Below are 24,079 nucleotides of genomic sequence, written 5' to 3'. Positions count from 1 at the left end.
GTTCAGGTCAATAATTCAGTTGTTTCTGTGGAAGATGAACAGATTTGATGTGAAATGATGAAATTCTTCATTTCTATCTGATGTTCCAGCAGATCTGTAGAAAATGGAGCTGCAGCTCTCAGATATTTCAGTCATGTTTTCTATCAATGAATCCACTGATTAAAGCAGGAATCTCATCTCCATGTTCTCCTCCAGAGGTTCCCAAGGTTTGTTCCTGGAAGCTGCTGCTGGTTCCTCCAATCCAGGCTCCGCCCCCTTTAGAGGAAATCTGTCCATATATGGTGTTAAGAGTCACCTTGATGCTGCAAAGCTTTGTTCAGGGATGAGATGTCAGGATGTTAGTGTCAGTCTGTTCCAGGCTTTAGTTGTTCTCCTCATGAGGAGCTGAAGTCTCTGACAGGAACGTAGAGCTGAACAGGAGAAGAACTTGAAGCTTCTTCTTGGCCTCTGATTGCAACAGCAGGACAATCCAACATTTTAGTCTGACTTCATCTGGAAATATTTCTTTGACCCTGAATCAGTTTGAAGGCAGGCCAGCTCCTCATCAGAGCTGAGATCTTCTCTGTCCTCCATGCTGGAAATGTACAAGTCCAGCAGCTCCTGATCAGTGACATCAGAGCGTGACATCATCAATAGAATGATGATGTCATTTCCCTCTCAGAGCAGCTTGGAAATCTGAGAGGAAAGATGCAAACAAAGACTCTCTGGACTGTTGGATCTGCTGGTTCTGGTTCCAGATGCTCCTTGGACACTTTCACAAGCCATTACTGCAGCTGCTGGATTCAGGATGCTGCTGCTTCTTCTTCTTGGTCTCATTGTAAATGTGTGCAGCAGCGCCACCTGGTGGTGTTGGTTGGTAGAGGAAGTGCTGAAAGGTTGGAGGTGTTTGTCAGAGGTGTGTGATGATGGAAGCCTCTCCCTGGTTTGTGAGTCTGAGCTCAGAGATCAAATCTTTGATTCTTGTTGAACTCTTTGTTGAATGTGATGCAGCTTCTCCTTTTTAATGTTTGTATTTCTGGATATTACAGTGAGGCCACAGCAGGTTTTCAGCAGCAGGGCTGTTTAGTGTTTCATTCCTTCATCTGTGTGTGGGAGTGTGGATGGAACAGGTATCCAGGTGTTGTGTCAGAGTTTAGATTGATTGTATTTTAATGCTGATTATTAAATCAGGTTGAGCTTCCAGAAATGTTTCCTTAGTTTCCTGATGTCCTTTTAGGCTTCAGTGAGTTTCTTCAGGTTGTTACTGAGGGATTTCCTTTCTCCTCTCTGTTGGAGCTTTTCCTGTGTTTGGAGAAATGAGTTGTGCTGCAGCAGCACCAACTGTCCTTCCTACATCCACTGCAGTTTGCAATCCAAATGTTGGACTGTTCCTGTCTCAGTGGAGGACAATGTGTGTCTGAGAGACATGTAATGTCCATGTTTGCTGCTGAAAGAGACTGATGGTCTGACCCCCCTCCTCCTTTCAGGGTGGAGCCTGCTGGAGTCCCATTCTTGACACCAGGTCTGAGGAAGTGTAAGTGTGTTTTTCATCTGATACATGACAACAAAGCAGCTCACATTCAACCATCTTCAAACTGTCACATCACTCATTCAGGAGTCATCATCAAAGTGTCAATAAATGATCAATAACTGCAGCTGGATTGTGTTTGTTCTCTCCATCAGATTCCTGTCAACTCACCATCGACACAAACACAGTGAACAGAAAACTCAAACTGTCTGAAGACAACAGGAAGGTGACATATGTGAAGGAGCTTCAGTCATATCCTGATCATCCAGACAGATTTGATTACTGGAATCAGCTGCTGTGTAGAACTGGTCTGACTGGTCGCTGTTACTGGGAGGTCGAGTGGAGAGGATATGTTTATATATCAGTGAGTTACAGAAGAATCAGGAGGAAAGGAAAAAGTGTAGACTGTTGGTTTGGAGGGAATGATCATTCCTGGAGTCTGAGATGCTCTGATGTTGATGGTTACTCTGTCTGGCACAATAACATAGTAACTCATCTCTCCTCCTCCTCTGTCTCTAACAGAGTAGCAGTGTATGTGGACTGTCCTGCTGGCATTCTGTCCTTCTACAGAGTTTCCTCTGACTCACTGATCCTCCTCCACACCTTCAACACCACATTCACTGAACCTCTGATTCCTGGATTTAGGTTCTGGTTCAGTTCTGGTTCCTCTTCAGTGTTTCTGTGCTGAGTTGAGTCTAAAGAGTCTAAAGATTTTCCTCCTGTCAGAGAAACTCTCTCACTGTTGGACAGATAGTTCAGTCTCTACAATCTATTTCTTGGTGAAACAATTCTGATTGAGTCCTTGGAAACTTTTTCTTCTTCTGGTGCTTTAAAGATGGAAGCTGGGATTATTCCAGGATTATTCCAGGATTATTCCAGGATCCTCATGTTTTCCTGTCTGTTTCCAGTCAAAGCTTCACACTGAATATCAAGATGTTGTTTCTCTTATTTTTTCCTTTCATTCATCAGATTTCATTGAAATGTTGATCAGTTTTTCTCAATCACTGATCATTTTCTGTTTCTATCGGCTCCTATTTTTCTCAACATGTCAGATTTGAATATTAAATCTTCCTTTTGTAAATTTGCTGCAGTTTTTCTTCATGTGTTTTAAATAAAAACATTTTTCTTCTGCATTTGGTTCATTTGCTGCTCATTCTGTTCTTTTCCTGTTCAAATTTAAATATTTGCATTAAAAACATTTTTTCATCAACTCTGCCTTTCAGAAAGTCCTGATTTAAAGTAAAACATTCCCATCCCATGAAGGTCAGAGGTCAATGCTTGGAAGCCTAAAGTGCGAAAATCTTCATATTTTCTGTTTCATTCAGAACTTCTACCTGAAACTCAGAACCTGCAGAACATTTTTCTCTTTGGAGGAAAAATCCCAGGAACTGGAAGATCAGAGCAGAATGAAAACTGGAGATCAGTGTTGGACAGAAAAGGTCTGATCGCTGCATCTCTGCTATATTTTACATTTAAACCTGATAACAAAAAGTAAACCTGTTTTTAGTGAATAAACCAACATGGATATGACCCGCCACAGCGCCAACGTGGGCCACACCTGATTCAACCCAAACCGAAAAATAAAGGATTTAAGTGGAAAAAGCAAAACCCAGTAAAATCAGCAGCTGGTTGTTATTAAAATGCAGTTTGTTGCAGAGGTTCAAACTTCCTGATGGTGACCTCTCCTCCGTCCCTCACCTTGTCTGGCCGGTTTTAATCCTCACTGCAGTGTTAGACTGGAGCTCATCTCTCAGATTAACCAGATTAACACTGAGCTGCAACAGGAACCAAACGTCTCTCCTCCAACTTATTTCACTGATTAATAACAAGGTTGGATAAAAACATTGAGCTGAGCTTCTCATTCCTTAAAGAGTCATGAAGAAAGACTCACCCTGGAACTGCAGAAAAGAAGTTAGAAAGTTTAAAAATATACATATTTTGCATTTAAGATGGAAAAAATATAATCTACAACATTGGGTCATTTCAATACAGGTTTGTTTAACCAAATTTGTTCGAGAGCCAAGAGGTGGAGGACCGGCTGCTGGTGTCTCCGTCTCACGTTCTGATGTCTCTGACCAAACACTCCATCCTCAACATCAACATTTAAAAAATGATACAGGAATGCAGTTTTCCTACTTTCCAACTTGAAACAATCTAGTCTAAATACCAGATACAGGGATGCATCAATGTAAAAATTTGGACCAACGTATTGATTTTATGGCTGATAACAGAACTTTCCACTTTCAATGTTGGTCTCAGATCAACTGGAAACATGGAGAGACAGTCTGGTTCCCAAGCAGCTGCAGGAAAACAACTTCAGTCTTTGTGTTTAACCCAAACAGTTTCTTTTGGTGAGAGTTCACAAGCATTTAATATAACATGATCAGCAGATGTTAACTTATAATTTTCCCTCCAGAATTCTCCTCTTTTGATTATAAGAAAATATGTAATAATTACTATTAACCACACAACCAATGTTATTCCACCTTACTGATTATGCAAGAGGAAATTTCTGCAGGGTTTTATGGTGAAAAATGATCCATACATTTTGAGACATTACATATTAATTAATTCATTAAAGCATTATCCTGCAAGATATGAAAAACCTACCAGCTTCCATAGATTCATCCCTTTATTACTTTCACTGTGTTGTGTAGGAAAATGTACGTTGGATCCTCTCTTTGCCAGAGAGACGGTCATCTGGATGTTTTGTCATCTTTCAGGAAACTTTAAAAAAAAAGGAGAAATTTGAAATATCGTATTTGGAAATGAAACACCAGTGGAATACCAACCAGATCCAGAATCATTATCACCAACTGCTTGAATAATTTATTATTTTAGTTCTAAGTTAAAATTTAAAGTTAAAGTAATAGTAATTCATCCTCTTGTGAAAATCTAATTAAAATTTTATATAATCTCATCCTCTTTGATATTAATAAAACTCACGTAAAATTATAATCAAGTGAAATTTTAAAGTTGCCCCGTCTGATTCTAATACACCCACTTTAAAATAAAACAAAACAATTTCAAATTCATCTTCATCCTCTTTAATTCTAAATAAAACCAAGTTATAAACAACTAAAGTAACATTTGATTTCATCCTCTTTAGTCAAAATTAGACTTATGAAAAATCAAGTAATTAGAATTTGGTTTTCTTTTGAGTGTATATTTAAGGACAAACAGAAAGGACAGGCATGTTTTTGTTCTGAGCAAAGCATTGCAGTAGAAAATTATCCTAAATATTTCTGTAAAGTAATGCATAAAGTTAAACATGGAGTTATTTAAGCTTTTTATCAAATCAGATTTCCATTTATTTCAGTGAAATTCTCCACATGCAGTTCATGTTATTTATGTTAAAACCTTCACTTTTTGATTTTATGCACATTTTAGTTTAGTTGTTTCAGCCTAAAGTTAGTATTATTAAGACTTTTGATATATTCATCTAATCTACATCTTAGTCAAAGAACTAAAAATTATTATGATGTAGTTTCCCAATTTCATGTGTTTTCAAGAAAATCCCACATAAATCTTACATTTGCTCAGTGAAGGTATATTAAGTGTCTGTAGTGTCAATTATTCAAAAACCCAACAAGAAAATGTAGATTTTTCCATCTGGAAGCAGGTAAAGTGTAGAAACAGGAACACTGACAGTTTATCTGCTCAGGAGGATTTGATGCCTCCTGTCAGAACAGTGATGGTTCAAATCTTCTCTCTCCACTTCGACCACTCGCCACTGGACCAGCAGTAGTTCTTTGGCTGGAGAGCCTTTAAGAAACATTTAAACTAACTGTTGAACTGGACGATGTTCTCTTTGGGGTCAGAGGTTGTAGTACTTGATACTTGGTAGAGTGAAGTTTTACTACTGACTCTGTTGTTTTGGATTTGGAGGTCTGATCTAGATGGACGTTACAGAGAGGTTCTGGTTCTCCTCACTGTGGCTGCTGGGGATTCAGGTTGTTCCTTCCTGGACTTTAGTGGTTGTGTTGGTCATGAGCAGCAGCTGGATTGGCCTCTGGATTGAACTAGGCCAGCATTTGTATTTTCAGAGCTTCCTCTGAAAATCCTTCATCACGACCCAGTCACCTGGTCTGATGGATGCAACAGGCCTTTGGCAGGAAATGGCAGGAAGGTTTTCACTGTCTGTGAGGCTCGACAAAGCCTAGTGGGCAGGTTTTAACAATAAGACAACACAGGAACAATCTACTATTGTTTTTTCATTTTCATTTTTAGCTTAAGTTCGTGAGATTTGACAAAAATATAATATTAAGTAGTCAAAAGGGTTGTCAGGTAGAGAACTTGCAAGGGATTGAACCATCTTAACATCAGCAAGTGTGAAAGAAGGGGCAGTTTACTGCCTGAGGTCTCTGGGCAGCTAGCTTAGCAGCAGCAGCAGCTCTTCTGTCGCCATTGGCAACCGAGTCATCAGAAGCATCAGAAACCAGCCATCTGCTAAGTAATGTGTTTAATTTCAATGGTTTGTGTCGTATGAGCTCAGCAGTGTGGGCCTCACTTCCACACAGAGTCTTCAAATCTAATTTGAAGTTTGAATGTAGGTTGATTTATGTTTTTATCCTCGTCTAAAACTGTAAATTTAGTCTCATTAGGCTAAAATGTTGTATTCATACTTTTAAGGATTTGCAGCATTTTGGAAAATCCAATCATTTCAGCAAACAGAACCTCTATTCATTATTTTACCCATCTACACTGTAAATTATAACATATTTACGTGAGAACGATGTTGAATCAACTGAATTTGGTCAAGATTTATTTGTGTGTTAACTCTCCAATTAAAGGAAGCCTAGTAAAGGTTTATGTTTATTGTAAAGTCCAATTTTAAGTTTAGTTTAAAAAGTAAATGTTAAATCAGTTTTCAATTAATTTAATCAATCCAAAACATTGTGTAACATATTATGTGACATTGGGGATCAACCAGCAAAGCATCCCATGATGCATTTCATCAAAAGGTTCATACATTATATTGTGCATTATTTCATAACAGAAGCCATTAGCTATTTCCATTAAGTAATTCCCAAAGAAAGAATTTAAAGAGTTTCAGAAGCTTTGAGTTTGTTTTGTTTTTTAAGTAAAGAGGAAGGAATGGAATCTAAAGCAGCTAAAATATTACATTGATTTTCTTAAAAGTGTTATATGTCATTAAGAAAAGTTATTTATACAAATAAATCCCTTATTATTCTACAAAGTAAAAAAGAATATTTAAAACCATTTAAACTGTTTTATTAATCTTTAACATGTAAATACTAACTATATAATTTCATGCTCAGTTATTATATAAACATCCATTCATTCTATCAAGCATGGCAGGTTTTTTCTTTCTTCCTAAACTCTGTGAAACTCAAAGGGAGCGTTGCTATGGAAACTGAAGGCGGGAACAAATCCAGTAGGTGGGAGGAGCTAGGAGGGGTCAGTCTCAGACAGTTCAAAGGTCGACTGTAGGCAGTCCTACTTCCTCCTTACACTGTTAGAATTAACAGAGCAAAATATCATTTTGGTTGTCAAAGTATAAAAATAAAAATTACCATCCTGAAGACAAACTAAGATCTCAGATCATCTCATGCAATTTTCCTTTAGAAACTTAAGTTGCTTCATCAAACTCTAACTAATTTTAGTTTAGTAAACAATATTTATCAAACACAAAACACACAAACATTCAACATGAAACAGACAAACAGTCAGAATTTGGAATCAGTTAAATTTTCATCACAGTCAATAATTTCCAGTCAGTCCTCATTTTGTCTATTTTATCAAATTGTAATTATCAAATTTACTGAAGCTTCAAGATTCTCTAATTTTCCTCCTTTTAACATATTTTAATGTTTGAATTGAACTCTAATCTACAGGATCCTGTTTTAAGTTATGTGTTCACAGTCAAACAAGAAATCTCAATATAATTTAGGATCACAGCAACAAATTGATCAAGTTTCTGCTGAAGCTTCACTAATTTTAGGTTTTGTTATAACAAATATTTCCAGGAAAACAAAAAGTCTTTTTAACCTGTTAGTTCAAATGTATCACAGCTTTATTTTATAATAATTTCCTTCTATTCAATTTCAAAACAAATATTATATGGTATACCAAGATGTTCTAAACACTGCAGTATTAATGATCTCTAATTCTTAACCCTGAAAGATGTTTTGTTTATTCCCATACTAATATGTAACTACAGCATAGATCTTCAAAAAGGAGAACAAAATAAATCTCAACCATCTGAGTGTCAGAAGTTTTCAAAACATTTAGAATCCAGGAGAAACTTTGACTTTATTCCTATTCAACATTAAATTTACTGTCTTTGTCTAAAACTATTCAGTTTTTTATTTCTTTATTTTAAATCATTTATTTCAAAACCATTTTTTGTTTAGAATGTTATCTATCTGTTTTACTTGCTATAATTCAATGGCATAATTTTGTTATTTCATTGCAGAACTAAAGTGATTGCAGTTTCCCTTCACAGTTTCTCAATCTATGGTTCATGGACCCTTAGAGGGTCATTAGTGTTGGTCCTTCTGTTCAGGGCTTAGAATTAACAGGAACAATTGAAAGAGTTTCTCTATTTATTGAGCATAAAAACTCTATTGAAGTCATTCTTTTCTTTCTAAAGAATTTCTAAATATGAACAGGATTAGTAAGCCAGCAGTCTTCGTTGTAGTGTGTGTGTGTGTGTGTGTGTGTGTGTGTGTGTGTAACTCATCTTAAATGTCTCCTTTCTCTTCTCTCTCTCCCTCCTGCTGTCGGCGTCGCTGCAGTGAAATCCTCCCCGTCTCTCTCCTCCGGCTCCCTGTCAGTCCAACTGGTTCTGGTCTTGGATCTCTGGCTGGTCCAGATCGTCCCTCAGTCAATGTCCATGTTGTCCACAGATGAAACAAGCATCACCAGTTCAGAGTGGTGTCTTCTCCTCTCACAGCTTTGAATCATGTTTATCTTTTCTTTCTCTGCGCTGATACTGGACAGCAGACCAGCGGAGGTTGTGGTCCGGTGGTCGTCCGCGGCGCTGGAGGCGGGAACCACGGAGGCGGTCCGGCGGCCGTCCGCGGCGCTGGAGGCGGGAACCACGGAGGCGGTCCGGCGGCCGTCCGCGGCGCTGGAGGCGGGAACCACGGAGGCGGTCCGGCGGCCGTCCGCGGCGCTGGAGGCGGGAACCACGGAGGCGGTCCGGCGGCCGTCCGCGGCGCTGGAGGCGGGAACCACGGAGGCGGTCTGGCGGCAGTCCGCGGCGCTGGAGGCGGGAACCACGGAGGCGGTCCGGCGGCCGTCCGCGGCGCTGGAGGCGGGAATGATGAGTCCCGGGGGCCGCCCACAGACGGCGACGACAAGCCCCCCGAGGCAGGGTCTCTGGTGGAGCACAGGGGGTCTCAGTCGGAACACAGGGGGTCTGGGTCTCAGGTGGAACGCAGAGGGTCAGGGTCTCGGGTGGAACGCAGAGGGTCAGGGTCTCGGGTGGAACGCAGAGGGTCAGGGTCTCGGGTGGAACGCTGGAGGTCAGGGTCTCGGGTGGAACGCTGGAGGTCAGGGTCTCGGGTGGAACGCTGGGGGTCTCGGTCTCGGGTGGAACGCAGAGAGTCTGAGTCTCGGTAGGAACACAGGGAGTCTCTGGAGGAACACAGGGAGTCGGGGTCTCAGGAGTCGGGGTCTCTGGAGGAACACAGGGAGTCTCGGTCGGAACACAGGGAGTCTCAGTCTCTGGTGCGCCGGCTGGAACGCCGGCTGATTCGGCCTGGGGTGCGCCGGCTGGAACGCCGGCTGATTCGGCCTCGGGTGCGCCGGCTGGAACGCCGGCTGATTCGGCCTCGGGTGCGCCGGCTGGAGGTGAGCCGGAGCGGAGCCTCGGGGCCGGCTGCGGAGGCGAGCCGGAGCGAAGCCTGGGAACCGGCTGCGGAGGCGAGCCGGAGCGAAGCCTTGGAAACGGCTGCGGGGGCGAGCCGGAGCGAAGCCTGGGAAACGGCTGCGGGGGCGAGCCGGAGCGAAGCCTGGGAAACGGCTGCGGGGGCGAGCCGGAGCGAAGCCTGGGAAACGGCTACGGGGGCGAGCCGGAGCGAAGCCTGGGAAACGGCTGCGGGGGCGAGCCGCAGCGAAGCCTTGGAAACGGCTGCGGAGGTGACAGCTCCGGAAGACGACGAGGGGCCGGGTCCACCGGCGGCTCACGCCGCTGTCTCCGGGCAGACAGCGGAGGAAGGGGCTCCGGAAAGCGACGAGGGGCCGGGTCCACCGGCGGCTCACGTCGCTGACTTCCCGGACGGAGGAATCGACGGGGGCCGAATCCGGGGGGTGCCAACACCAGTCTTGTCCCCCGGAATAGCTCCCGCTGCAGGTCGGCGAGGGCTTCAGCTAGCTCCCTCTCCTCCCTGCCAGATCTCCGCCTCCCTCCGCTCTGCCTTTTTGGAGGGAACCGCACTCCAGCTGGGTCCATCTTTTAGCAGCCTCACCGTTCGGTATGGTCGGGTCCTTCTGTCATGAAGTGCGGGTGGTGAGGCAGATGCAGCGGACCCAGGTTAGATGAATATGATGATTTAATGATGAAATAAGTCCAGTAACGACGAACAGCAGGCACAAGGAAACACTGATGACACAGAAGCTAACATTGACGAATAATTGACGTTGACATTGACGAGGACCCGACGAGGAACAAGGAACACAGGTGGAGTTAAATACATGGGAGGGTAATGACAGAACGAGACACACCTGGGAACAATCAAGGGGAGGACAGGACAACGAAGAGACGCAAGGACACAAAAAACTCTAAATGAACACAGAAAACACAGATCCTGACATTATCATTTTTCTGTCTTTCTCTTTGTTCTCTCTCTTTCATCCAAACTTTCCTCGTGTTTCTCCAGATGAACTAAACTCTTTGTTTCTGATTTCTTTGCCTCAGTTCACTTCCTCTGCTTCTAATTCTCTTTCTCTTCCTTTCAAAACGATCAGCTTCAATGAACCACCTGCAAGAAAAATGACACTTTTTATCCATTCATTCACACCATGCAGACTTTTTTCTGACTATTTCATTATTATATAGTGAAACAATTCACCCTGAGGAGGAGAAAAGACCCTGGAACCACTCAGGCCAATTCTTCTGAATAGGTGGGATTTCCTCTTTAGGCTGCAAACGTCTTCACAGAATCAAACCAATCAGCTGTGTGGTCGCTCTGCCTCTTAATCCTCTAAGAGGGTCTTTATTTCTGATAAACGTCTTTAGGATTCTCTAAAGGTTTGGTTCCCTGAATTTAAAAACCAAAACTCTAGTAAATACCTGCCTTATTCTCCGATAAGGACTTTAACTAGGACTCATCCTAGAACCTGTGGTTCCATCAAAACTCTATCAAGGTTTTTTCTTCAGCTTTCCAAGAAAACCAATAAAATCTCTATAAGTTCTCAATTTCTTCGACATCAAGAAAATAATCTTTCACTTTTACAAAGATCTGTCTTCTCTTCTCTTACTTTTCTTCTTTTTTAAATTCTTTTCCTTTGTAATCTCTATTAATCTGGTCAATCTCAATCCTCAGGGAGAAAGGTTTATCAGATCCTTTACTATTTTAGATTCTGTCATTTAGAGTTTTTTAGTTCATTTATTACCTGAGTGAGAGTCTCACCAGATATCAGTGGATTGAGTTTGTTGATCTCAGCGTTGGAGCCGTGGAGCCGACCAGCAGCCCTCGTCTCTCTTTAATCCTAATCCAGGTTTGAGGCTGGAGCCGAGTGTCCAGGTTGGCACCAAGTTGTTGTGGAAGAAATTAATTTCCAAGCTCTGTTAGATGAAATCACTCAATCAGGTTTATCTGTATATTGTGCACAATACAGAGAGCTTGTAAGACAATCAATAATGAAGCAGTTCAGAGTGAAAAGCTCTAACAGGCAGAGTCAACATGCAGGTTTTATATCAAGGATAAGGATCCAAAACATGGAGAGACAGTCTGGTTCCCAAGCAGCTGCAGGAAAACAACTTCCTACCTTGTGTGTTGAACCCAAACAGGTTCTGTTGGTGAGATTCACAAGCATTTAATGTAACATGATCAGCAGATGTTAACTTAGAATAATATTCCCACCAAACAGACACACTTACTTTGTAATTTTATTTGTATATTTTTCCTTAGTGTGGCCCTAAAACTCTGTTATAGCAAATAAAACTGGACATAAATATATGATTTTCTATATATTTTAATCTAAAAATTACAATTTCTATATATGTGGAATACAAGATGTTAGCTTTGTTAGCTTATGTTGTTATGGTGATAATTATGATATAAATGGTGATTATCTTGACTGAGGCATGTTTGTTCCTCCATACATTAGTTTAAGTTTATATTAGTTTGCCAATAACATAATCAATAAATTAAACTAATGGTTGTTGCTTCAAAATAATAAGTCTAATCAGTTTGATTTGTTAAAAAGAGAAAAAAAATTTAAAAAACAAGATGGCGACTTTACTAAATTAACAGCAGAAGTGTTTGGTTTTATTATTATCACTATTAGTGGACAAAATTCCTGATGTTTCCAACTGATTTTAGTTTTTAAAGTTCAGAACCTGAACATCACTGAATGGGAGGAGGGCAGATTTCCCAGCATTCAGTCTAAAGAAGCTCAGCTCTTCTCAGCTCTGAGACATTTTCTGAATAAATCCCAGTCAGTGGAATCTGCAGACCTGCTCAGATCCAAACATCCCATTTTTCAGGAGTCACTGGTTTCATCTGTGTCATTGTTCCAGCTGCTGAGGTCAGAATCCAGCTGTGAAACCTGGAGGTTGAATGTTCAGGTTCTCTCCTCCCAAACATCCCCCCTCCCTCCAGCTGTGGAGAACAGCTGGAAAACAGCTGCATGTGTAAATAATGAGTCTGGAACAAGCTGCCACCTCTCTGCTGCTTGATCTGACTCTGACTTTAAATTCAGGTTGATGATTGAAATGAAATCAGGGTTTCAACCTGGATCAGCAGAACCTCCTCAGCTGATCCTGGTTTTAAACAGAGACTGTCCTCACTCTGCTCACCACACTAACATAATGATCAATGATTATATAGGAGCTTTAGGAATAATCTGCATTAGAACAATGTGTGATTTTAGCTGCAGTACTGTGGTGATGTTAAGAATTATAGTTTAGTTTAATTTTTCTGATTATTTTCTGCTTGTAATTATATTCTGACCAGTTACAGCAGCAGGAAGCAACCAGCTGTTCTTTTCTCTGGGCTCATTTCTCCTCATGACTCCATCATGAAACATTTTCATCAGAACTTCTCTCCTGTCTCATGAAGATTTATCAACCTGCCTCTGATTTCACTGCAGACCTTCTACTTCCTGGTTCTGCTGCTCTGACAGAAGAAACTACAAACCAGGTGAGCTGTCATATAATCACTTATGCAACATTTATAACACTTTGACTTTGAACTCATGTGGTTTATGTCAGATAAAAGTCCAGTTCTGTTGTGTCTCTGTACAAGTGTGCCATTAGTCTGGTTCTCCTGAGGTTCTGTTGGATTTCAGTCTGTTGTTCAGATGTTCGTCTTCAGCTAATTGGACAGTTTGAACAAACTGTAAGTATGTTTTGTTTTCTACTTGAAGTTTATCTACAGAAACTTTTCTACTTGTTTCAGTTCTATGACATTTAGATAAAATGTTCCCTTTTAAATTCAGCTCAAAGTTTCATTTCTGCTGTTTGAAAGCTAATCTACAGGATTATTAAATTAGTGATGAATTGGAAGAAAAACATGATCAAATTTGATGTTTCTTTATTTTATGCTCTAAAAAAACTCATTCATCATTTTATTTCCAGGAATCAAACTCCAGTCTCAACCATTAATGTCAAACAGAACAGATTCTTGCTGCTTCCTTTCAAATTGAAATATTATTCTTAAAATGTCTTTGATTCAGTAAATTACTAAACAGTTGAACTTTGATGGAGCAGATAATCCACTTGTTGTAGAGATTATTAACTAACTAAAATACTTCCTGTTCAGGTTGAATCAGTGAATGTAAATGTTGCTCCATGTCTCCATCTAGTGGACTGATAGTAGAAGTGCAGCAGCTGATGGCAGCTTCCTCTGCCTCTCTGCTGTCTGACTGCATTCACCTGACACTGATATGAAGCAGAGAAGAAGAGCCAATCAGAGGAGGAGCAGCTGATCTTTTTCCAGCTCTAATGATGTAAAGGATGATCAGAGTTGATGTGCAGATGAATGATGTGTGTTTCCTCTGCAGGTGAAGGTAGAAAGTGTGTGTGAGCTGATGTGAATTCAGCAGCATGGATCAGTGTGAGGACAGAGAGGAGGGAGTCCCTCCCTCTAAAACCACTCTGTGTGGGGAAGATGAGAGCCAGAGCAAAGGTCAGAGGTGAGGTCACCATATCTAACTGTCCACAGCCCTTTTCACACAGCGTTCACTATATCAGGCCAGAACAGACGTGGTGATGAAGCTGCTGCTGCTCCTCTTTGCTGATTAAGTTTTAATCATCATGTTTCTGTCAGGATCCATCAGAGACTCAAACCAGAACCAGAACCAGAACCCAGCTGTGTGTCCTTTAAGAGTGACAGGTCAATGGATGATCCCTATAACTTTAAATCTCCTGGATCTCCACCATCAGAGAGGTGAGCTGTTTCTAACTGCTGTAACTGTTCTGTTTATATCTGTTATTATGACCATCCAATATTAATTTAACACACAAACACAAAAGGCAGAAGTGAATTTAATTTCTAGATTGATATTTGGATTGTTCTCTAAATCTAAATTTAATTTATTTTCCAGACAGAGTAATGCTGAAAGAAAAAGGCTTTTATGAATTAATTTTATGATTAAAGTTTCATCTTTGTGGTTCAAACATCATCCAACATAGTGGATTATTAACCATTTCCACAGTTAAGATAAAAAATATCTCATGTGGATATCTTTCAGAACCAGATGATCTCTAACTGACACCATAAATAAGCAACTGGGTCATTCTCTGAATTCGGTGCATTTTGTGTCTCACAGATTTATCTCAAATATTTTCATATCATGCAACCAACATTTTTAAAGAAAACTCAAGTAATGGAAATATCCATGTGTCTTGGTAATATAACATACAAATATATTTTTTAAAATATTTTTTGAAAGATTTGATGGGTTGTTGAAGTGTAGAGGTCAGCCAAATGAGCATGTCCCCACTGACCAATGTTAATTTTTCACTGAATATAAAACAAATTAAACTAACCAGTAACTACAACTTATTTGTACAATTTTAAACATTTTATGGTATACTTTAATCTAAATAATAGAAATATGAGAAAAATCCAAGAATTATTTATAAAATATCACTTTTTAATCATGTCCCTCCAGTTTTGTTTAACCCTGTAACAGCAGACCAATCCATCCTTTTTATAAATAATGGTTCAGTCCAATTTCCTCAGCACCCTGGAAGTGACATCACTTAAGTTTTTTCCTTCTCACACTGTAAAGAGATTTAAGTGTTAATATAGTTTCTTACCGATATTTTATTATTTTTTATCCAAACATTGTCATTGTCAAGCTCAACCTTTCAACACCTTTAGGCATGTAAATGATAATTATTGTTGTCTGGGAAAAAATAAAGAATGGTCTTTGAAACATATTAATTCTTGTTTTCATCATATCATATGTTGCTCCATAACCTAGCTAATGTGGACTTATGGCAACTTTTAGTAAAAATCTTCAACCCCGTTACAGTCTGGTCAACTGTTACAATGGGTTCAACCGTTACTTGATACATTGTTATGATTTTTTATAATAACAGCAAATATTAGACTAATATTTGTTGGACTGTATGCAAAGTTTAAAGAATGATTCAGAAACATTAAAACCTGATTTAATGTTTATTTTAAAGTATATTTTTATGATTTATGAAAAGAGCTTTTACATCAAGTTGCCATATTCTACTTATCAGTCTAATTATTATGATTCTAAATCAAATAAGATATACATTAATATCAAGGGACAGGTCATCTAAAAGAAACTGGAAGAATTAGTTTAATTATGTTAGAGTTTTACTCATAGAGGAATGAAATTGTCCTGTTATGGGGTTGAATTTAAAGCAACCTAAGTAACAAATTCTTAATACTGTTTGGGATTTCATGAATAAGGTGGGGAGACATATTTTCCTGGAGGTTTAAAGAGTCCTTCATTAGATGCAGTGATCAAAAACATAATTTATTGTGGTATATTTTTAAATAATCTGAGACGCCAAAATGTACCAAATTCAGAGAATCACCCAATTACTGCTGATGAATAACGGGGACAGAAATGACCCATAATGAACTCACTTTTCAATCAAGACACATAAACTATCATGTTGACATGACCTTTGACCCACAAACATTTAACTGCATTTTCTTCTGTTTAGCATCAGCTTAATTTTTCCAAATGAAACAGACTCATTTATTTAATCAAATATTAATATTAACACAGAAACACAAAGGCAGAAGTAAATTTCTGATAGGTATTTTCTCGACTTACATAAAAGAGAACCACAAACAACGTTTTTAGTTTTCAACCAAGGTTTGCAAAAGGGGGAAGACACAGAAAACTGCTTCTTCAAGCCGCTCATTGTGCGTTCCCACACTCTGCTGCAGCGCTTGTCTTTTTATTAACACATGGAAGGAGTGAATGGGATGTGGGAGAGTGATCTTAACAGAAAAGGGCTATTCTGATAACAAGGAAGGAGGAACACAGAAACTACATTCTACACACAGGCAGTCTCACAAGTAAGGAGTATTTCAGTAGAAAGGGAAACAGCTGCAGAAAACATGTTCAAGGTTAAGGGAAAAATCAAGTTTTGTCTTTCACGCAGTTTAACAAATTCCTCCTCACTGGGCTGAGAACACTAAACCTTTAAAAGAAAAACAATTTAGTAAAACTACTAATGTAAGAGTGATAACAAAACATTATTGTACCAATTTCATTTCTAGGTTTATATTTGGATTAGTCTCTAAGTCTGATTAAACACAGATTAATGCTGAAAGACAAAGAGGACCCCACATGGACACACACCCACATATCTCACACCTCCTCCATGTCCACATCACCTCAGATCTAGTCATCAGAACCTGATGGATGTCCCACACTGTCCGGAAGACCTGTGTGGACAGAGCCTTCACTTCCACTGTCCCCAAGCACTGGGAAACTGTCTCCACCAGCATCAGATCTAATAACAGTTTGGACTGTTTGAAGTCCAAGTTCAGCATCAACCTTTTAAAATGTCTTCTAGGTAATTTTGGTGTTACTGCTCTTCATCCTTGTAGTTCATCTTCCTCTTTTTAACTTCACTCCATTTTGTTCATATGATGCTCTGTTTTTCTGCCTCAAGTACATTTAATGTGAAATTCTTGGTGATTTCATTACTGAATACTGCTGGATGAATATTTTCTGACTTCCTAATTGTTCCTGGTTCCTCCACAGAGTGGACCAGCAGAGCTCAGAGGTTCACAGTTGTCCGTCTGCCCAGCAGCATCAAACACAACTGGACTCCATATTTATGGTCTGTACATGAACAACAACTTTTCTATGAGTTCTGTTCACAGTCATCTCCATGCTGCACTTTGTAGACCTGAGGACTGTCAGTCTGTCAAACATCCATCTGGTGTTTGGCTCCATGATTTCAGTCTGATGTTTCCTTCATCTATTATTCTATTCCAGATGCTGGAGGACAACATTGTCGCTTTTCTGAAGAACGAGCTGAAGAAGATCCATAAGATTCTGAGTCTAAATGATCCTGAATGCTCAGAGAGTCAGAGAGATGATGAGGTGTTGGAAGGTGAGGATGAAGAGCAGAGGAGGAGCAGCAGAGAGGCAGTGATGAAGATCACACTGAACTTCCTGAGGAGGATGAAGCAGGAGGAGCTGGCTGACCATCTGGACAACAGTAAGAGGATTTCTACAAAGGTTTAACCTTATGGACTACATCTCGTTGCTTGTACTTGTGACAGTGCAATGACAGTAAAGTTGAATTCTAATTCTAATTCTAATTTATGCAAAACATCTTCAGAAAATGATTTTATCTAGTTCTTGAGTTTACTTTTTGTTTTTTTTAGAACGTCCTGCTGCAGTTTGTCAACATCAACTTAAATCTGGTCTGAAGAAGAAGTTCCAGTCTGTGTTTGAGGGGATTGCTAAAGCAGGAAGTCCAACCCTTCTGAACCAGATCTACACAGAGCTCTACATCACAGAGGGAGGGACTGGAGAGGTCAATGATGAACATGAGGTCAGACAGATTGAAACAGCATCCAGGAAACCACACAGACCAGAAACAACAATCAGACAAGAAGACATTTTTATAGTCCCACCTGGAAGAGATCAACCAATCAGAACAGTGATGACAAAGGGAGTGGCTGGCATTGGGAAAACAGTCCTAACACAAAAGTTCACTCTGGACTGGGCTGAAGACAAAGCCCACCAGAACATCCAGTTCATATTTCCATTCACGTTCAGAGAGCTGAATGTGCTGAAAGAGAAAAAGTTCAGCTTGGTGAAACTTGTTCATCACTTCTTTAGTGAAACCAAAGAAATCTGCAGCTTTGAACACTTCCAGGTTCTGTTCATCTTTGATGGTCTGGATGAGAGTCGACTTCCTCTGGACTTCCACAACAAGGAGATCCTGACTGATGCTACAGAGTCCACCTCAGTGGATGTTCTGCTGACAAACCTCATCAGGGGGAAACTGCTTCCCTCTGCTCTCCTCTGGATAACCACACGATCTGCAGCAGCCAATCAGATCCCTCCTCAGTGTGTTGACATGGTAACAGAGGTCAGAGGGTTCAATGACCCGCAGAAGGAGGAGTACTTCAGGAAGAGATTCAGAGATAAGCAGCAGGCCAAAAGGATCATCTCCCACATGAAGACATCACGAAGCCTCCACATCATGTGCCACATCCCAGTCTTCTGCTGGATCACTGCTACAGTTCTGGAGGATGTGTTGGAGACCAGAGAGGGAGGAGAGCTTCCCAGAACCCTGACTGAGATGTACATCCACTTCCTGGTAGTTCAGACCAAAGTGAAGAAGGTCAAGTATGATGGAGGAGCTGAAACAGATCCCCACTGGTGTCCAGAGAGCAGGACGATGATTGAGTCTCTGGGAAAACTGGCTTTTGATCAGCTGCAGAAAGGAAACCTGATCTTCTATCAATCAGACCTGACAGAGTGTGGCATCAATATCAGAGCAGCCTCAGTGTACTCAGGAGTGTTCACAGAGATCTTTAAAGAGGAGAGAGGGCTGTACCAGGACAAGGTGTTCTGCTTCATCCATCTGAGTGTTCAGGAGTTTTTGGCTGCTCTTCATGTTCACCTGACCTTTATAAACTCTGGTTCTGACATGATGAAAGAAACACAAAGATTTAAGAAATCTTCATTACTTAATAAATCTGACCTAAAATCTCTCCATCAGAAAGCTGTTGACCAGGCCTTACAGAGTCCAAATGGACACCTGGACTTGTTCCTCCGCTTCCTCCTCGGACTTTCACTGCAGACCAATCAGAGACTCTTAAAAGGTCTGCTAACACAGACAGGAAGTAGGTCACAGACCAATCAGGAAACATTTCAGTACATCAAGGAGAAGATCAATGAGAATGTGTCTGCGGAGAAAAGCATCAATCTGTTCCACTGTCTGAATGAACTGAATGATCGTTCTCTAGTGAAGGAGATCCAACAGTCTCTGAGTTCAGGAAGTCTCTCCACAGATAAACTGTCTCCTGCTCAGTGGTCAGCTCTGGGTTTCATCTTAGTGTCATCAGGAAAAGATCTGGATGTGTTTGACCTGAAGAAATACTCTGCTTCAGAGAATGTTCTTCTGAGGCTGCTGCCAGTGGTTAAAGACTCCAACAAAGCTCTGTAAGCACACAGATTGTTACTGTATTTTTCATAGATAGAAATCTGCTAATTATGAGGTAAATATTCATGTTGCAGTTTATATATTGGTGCATTTTCTCTTCATTGGGGGTGTTGCGCAAAATAGAAACAGACTTCCTTCAGCAGCTGGACATAGTGTTACATATTAAAGCAGCAAAACCTCTCCACTGTTAAAATTGAAATTGGATTAGTATAGTTAATTGTGAAAATGTATAATGCTATTTCCAACCTCCTTGTTACCTGTAGTTCAGTCCTTTGAGGCTGGATGTCCAACTATAGAATGAACCAGTTCACAACAAATACAAAGGTTGTGTAAAATAAGATAGTTCCTTCTCTGTCCAATAAAAACATTGATGATTTGAAAGAACATCAATTTTGAGGAATTTTTAAATAACAGATTTTCTCCCTGTCTCCTCAGACTGAGTGACTGTAACCTCTCAGAGAGAAGCTGTGAAGCTCTGTCCTCAGTTCTCAGCTCCCAGTCCTCCAGTCTCAGAGAACTGGACCTGAGTAACAACAACCTGCAGGATTCAGGAGTGAAGCTTCTCTCTGCTGGACTGAAGAGTCGAAACTGCAACCTGGAAACTCTCAGGTAAAATTTTCTCGATGCTAGTTATTTCTATCCACTAGCTGCTAGCAGAGATTGAAAAAGTATTTGACCATGCATTTAAATGATTGTAATCAGGTGTTCCAATAACTTCCATGGCCACAGGTGTATGAAAGTAAGCACCTAAGCATGTAAACTGTTTTTACAAACATTTGTGAAAGAATGTGTTGCTCTCAGAAACTCAGTGAATTCCAGAGTGGAACTGTGATAGGATGTGCAACAAGTGGTTTTTTTTAATGTCCTGGACAACTGAGAACCTATAAATATGTAGAAACTGAATATTTGGGAAGTATCATAACTTGAACTTAAAGCTGAGCACCAGAATTTCCTAGAAAAATATTCAGATTTTATTTTGTGGTTTTAAAGGCTCTACATTGAAGATGATGATAAATAAAGACATACTTTATTTTGTATTACTATCAGCTTCAATAGCCCCTCTGCTCTCGGCTCACATGTTGGCTAGTGGTAACACTCAGCCCCTCCAGTTTCAAACTCTTCTTATTAAAGTAAAAGTTAGTTAAAAATAATTGAAATATTGGCCACATTCGACAAAAAAGGAGCTAAGTCTATGAAAGCAACAGAGCCAGTTTTTGCTATTTTTGTTTTAAGGCATAACAATGCAGTTTATCATGATTCAGCCGAAGTAATGTGTTAGGTCTAAATTACCTAAACACCTCTCAAAGAAGAGACAAGATTCAGAATTTAGTTTTACCTGCAGGGAGAGCACAGTTGAAACCCAGTTACAGATTTCTGCCTATGCTCTGAAGCTTCAACTGAGTCTTGCCCTGCTTTTATTAGAATTAGGAACTCCCTAGTTACATGACAGTGTGCAGCCCTGGAGGGAGGAGGAGCAGAAAACAGCTGCATACTCACATGAATACAACTCATTCATACAATATTCAAAAGCATATTTCATAAGATAAGACTATAGGTTTGCAGTTCCTCCAACCAGACAAAGACCAAGAGCCACATCATATGCATGGGAACACATGAACATCAACCCATCCCTTCCTCATACTCATACTTTTGCTCAGCCAGATTTATTGTAAATTTCACACACTATTTTAACACTACAAAGACCACAGGCCAGACATTTTCAACAATGAACACTGTGCACTTTCTCATGCAAACAAACTCTGTTTAACCAAATAAACAAACAATAATAGAACAATTTACAATAAATTTTTTCTTTTATTATGTGCATTACATGTGTTATTTAATGGGACTTCTGGCATTCCTTGTCTCGAACAATCCTGTTCAGATCTGGCTTGTACTCCGTTGTTGTCACTCGAAGCAATTCTTAGACATGGATGTCGGTCAGAACAGACCGATGCTTCGATTTCACATGTTTCAGGGTAGAAAACACAGACTCGCAGACATATGTTGACCCAAACATTGACAGTATCTTAAGTGCAGCTTGTTTGACATTGGGATATTTTTTCCATTGGAACATGTTTCCAGAACTCAATGGTCCCTTCCTTTAAAGCAGGTTTCAGTTGGTCCTCCTCACGAAGATCAATCATCTCCAACTCAGCCGCACACTCATCTATGACTAGCGGGGCTTTGAAACAGTCTGTCTCAGCATTAAATGGGTCGACAAGGAATGTAATCTGGGGCCTTTTCAGTTGTAGACCACGGAACCGGGCCACAAAGCTTTCATGCAGGTTTTCAACCAGTGTTGCATATCTGGCTCTTTGCTTGTTCAGGGTGGCGCTGGTGACCTGCCCGCTGGCTTTTAGTAGAGTAGGAAAATGTGTTAAATTTCCCTTTTGAATGTGCGCCTTGAACAAATTCAGTTTGTTGACAAATGCAAACACACTTTGCACCAGGTCAGGCAGCATTTTTAATTTACCCTGCAAGGTCAGGTTCAGTTTGTCCAAGTGACACAGCATGTCAAACCAAAAAGGCTAGATCCATAACCCACTTGAGGTCTGAGTGCTCAGGATAGACCTTGTTCTTCTCTTCCATGAACACTTTCACAGCATCCAAAAGCTGGAAGAAGCGAGAGAATACCTGGCCTTTTGACAGCCACTTTACAGTGCAGTGTAGCGGCAGGTCACCTGGAAGCCCTTGTTCCAGCTCAGCGATGAAATTCTTGAATTGTCGGTGGTGAAGCGCATGTGTACGGATGTAGTTGACGATTTCCATCACAGGCTTCATGACACTGTCTAAATTCAATGATTTAGACACAAGTTGCTCCCTGTGTATGATGCAGTGGAAATTCCAAAACTCTGGAAATGTTTGGTCAGCTTTGCACAGCCCCAGAAGCCCATTCACAGATCCGATCATGGCTGGCGCCCCATCTGTGGCTATTGCAGTTAGTTTCGCTATGGGCAGATTTGCTTTCACAAATGCATCCATCATTGAATCTTTCACATCTATGCCACGGGTTCTGTCTTGTAATGGCATGATATCAAGGAGTTCCTCTGTGATCAAACAATCGTTTGACACAGACCGTACAAATATTGCCAACTGAGCCTTGTCTTGTATGTCACAACTCTCATCCAATGCAACACTAAAATACTCACAAGCTTGAAGATCAGAGTGCAACTGTGACTGAATAGCCATGTTAATGTCTGATATTCTGTGCTCAACAGTGTGGCGGGACAGTTGGACATCTGATACCATTCATTTTAGTTTAACGTTTTCAGGAGACAAAATTTCACGTCACAGAGGCCTTTTTTAATGAACTCCCCTTCATTGTATGGCTTTTTGGCCCGTGCAATGTTCCAAGCCAGTTGATATGATGCAAGTGTACAGTCTCTGAGTGCTTTATAAATTTTTGGAAAAACTTTGCCTGCTTTTCTGTCTGACTTTTCAAGGTAACCAACTTGTGCTTGCGAAGTTCAGCCCCCTTTGGAAATTCCTGGTCGATGTTAGCATGTAGTGGGCTGAGGTGGCGCTGAAGGTTTGAACCCTTAAAATGCGACAAGGACACCTGACATATAAGGCAGAATGGCTTTCCACTACGTTCAACAAAAAAATATAAATTCTCCCACTCTGTCAAAAACGTCCTGTGTTCATCTTCATATTTTCGTTTTCCTGTGCATTTTTTCCCTGTCATTTTGAGCGCGAAAGGTTTACTCAAATGATTTTACTCTTACTGAAAAACTGAGCACATGCACATTTGAAGAAAATACCGTATTGCACTCAAACAAAGCGAAACATGGATATTATAGCGACCCTACAGTATGTGCTAAATGTTACTGGATGTTACGCTGTTTAGAGATTAAAATTAGAGTGTATGATTTCCCACTGTCCGCGAATATATCAGGATGGATGAGAGAGCGAGGGGGCGGGGGAGTGAGAGTGAGGGGTGAGCGGAGGTTTGTGTGAGAGCAGATGGCGAATGACTGGAAAGAGTAAGGCTGCAAGAGAAACAAAGACTGTTTTTTGTTTGTGTTGTTTTTGCGTGGTTACGGCCAACAGTAATGGCGTGCTGCTGGTCAATAATTGACAGTTCATTGACTACTTTTCGTCATTGTTGCACGTCTGGTGGAATGCGACTATATAAACGTAAGAGCCGCATGGAACCGGTCAAGGAGCCGCATGCGGCTTGCGAGCCGTGGGTTGGCCATCCCTGATCTAGGCAATCAACACCGGAATGTCTCGTTCATGGTATCCTCCTTTTTCACTCCTCAGCAGGCCGCTTCCAGAGTTTCTGCAAACACTTCAAAACACTCAAAGTGTCAAGAAACGGTGGTGAGGCAGACGCTTGAGACTCGGGTTGAAATGAGAAGATGATAGTTTAATGGTGATATCCAGAAAGTAACAGTCCAAAAACAAAGTCCACAAAACCTGGCAGCACGACTGAGCGGAGTCCTGGGCTCAACGTCGGTAGCGACAGGATAAACGAGGGACATAAAGACAAACTGGTGCGACAACAACGCAGAACTGACAAGGACCCAACGAGGAACAAGGAACACAGGTGGGGTTAAATACACAGGGAGTAATCACAGAAACGAGACACACCTGGGAACAATCAAGGGGAAGACAGGACAACACAAAGACTCGGGGACACAGAAAACTCTAATTAAATACACAGACAACACAGAACATGACAGTACCCCCCCCCCCCCCCCCCCCTCAAGGGCGGCTACCAGATGCCCAAAAAAAAC

The 24,079-nt window shown here is 40.8% G+C and overlaps 1 protein-coding gene and 1 long non-coding RNA gene across 2 annotated transcripts in view; both read left to right on the top strand.

Annotated features, from left to right (window-relative positions):
* The first annotated feature begins 38 nt into the window (after positions 1 to 38).
* LOC111609510 lies at positions 39 to 1,883 on the top strand. Its single transcript, XR_002753155.1, has 3 exons — positions 39 to 49; positions 1,228 to 1,236; positions 1,800 to 1,883. It is a non-coding gene; the product is annotated as an uncharacterized LOC111609510 (long non-coding RNA).
* An 11,935-nt stretch (positions 1,884 to 13,818) lies between these two features.
* The window catches only part of LOC111609496 (NACHT, LRR and PYD domains-containing protein 12-like), a 30,654-nt gene continuing 20,393 nt past the window's right edge, over positions 13,819 to 24,079 (top strand). The window contains exons 1-6 of the mRNA XM_023338245.1: positions 13,819 to 13,837; positions 13,972 to 14,091; positions 16,913 to 16,991; positions 17,150 to 17,375; positions 17,545 to 19,336; positions 19,773 to 19,946. Of these exons, the coding sequence (XP_023194013.1) occupies positions 14,042 to 14,091; positions 16,913 to 16,991; positions 17,150 to 17,375; positions 17,545 to 19,336; positions 19,773 to 19,946 (2,321 nt within the window). The 5' untranslated portion in view covers positions 13,819 to 13,837; positions 13,972 to 14,041. The remainder of the gene's footprint in view (positions 13,838 to 13,971; positions 14,092 to 16,912; positions 16,992 to 17,149; positions 17,376 to 17,544; positions 19,337 to 19,772; positions 19,947 to 24,079) is intronic.

Source organism: Xiphophorus maculatus, chromosome 8 (genome assembly GCF_002775205.1).
Source record: "Xiphophorus maculatus strain JP 163 A chromosome 8, X_maculatus-5.0-male, whole genome shotgun sequence".
In the NCBI taxonomy this organism is placed as follows: domain Eukaryota; kingdom Metazoa; phylum Chordata; class Actinopteri; order Cyprinodontiformes; family Poeciliidae; genus Xiphophorus; species Xiphophorus maculatus.
Note: the sequence above shows the minus strand (reverse complement) of the source record. Positions and strands in the feature narration are given on the sequence as shown.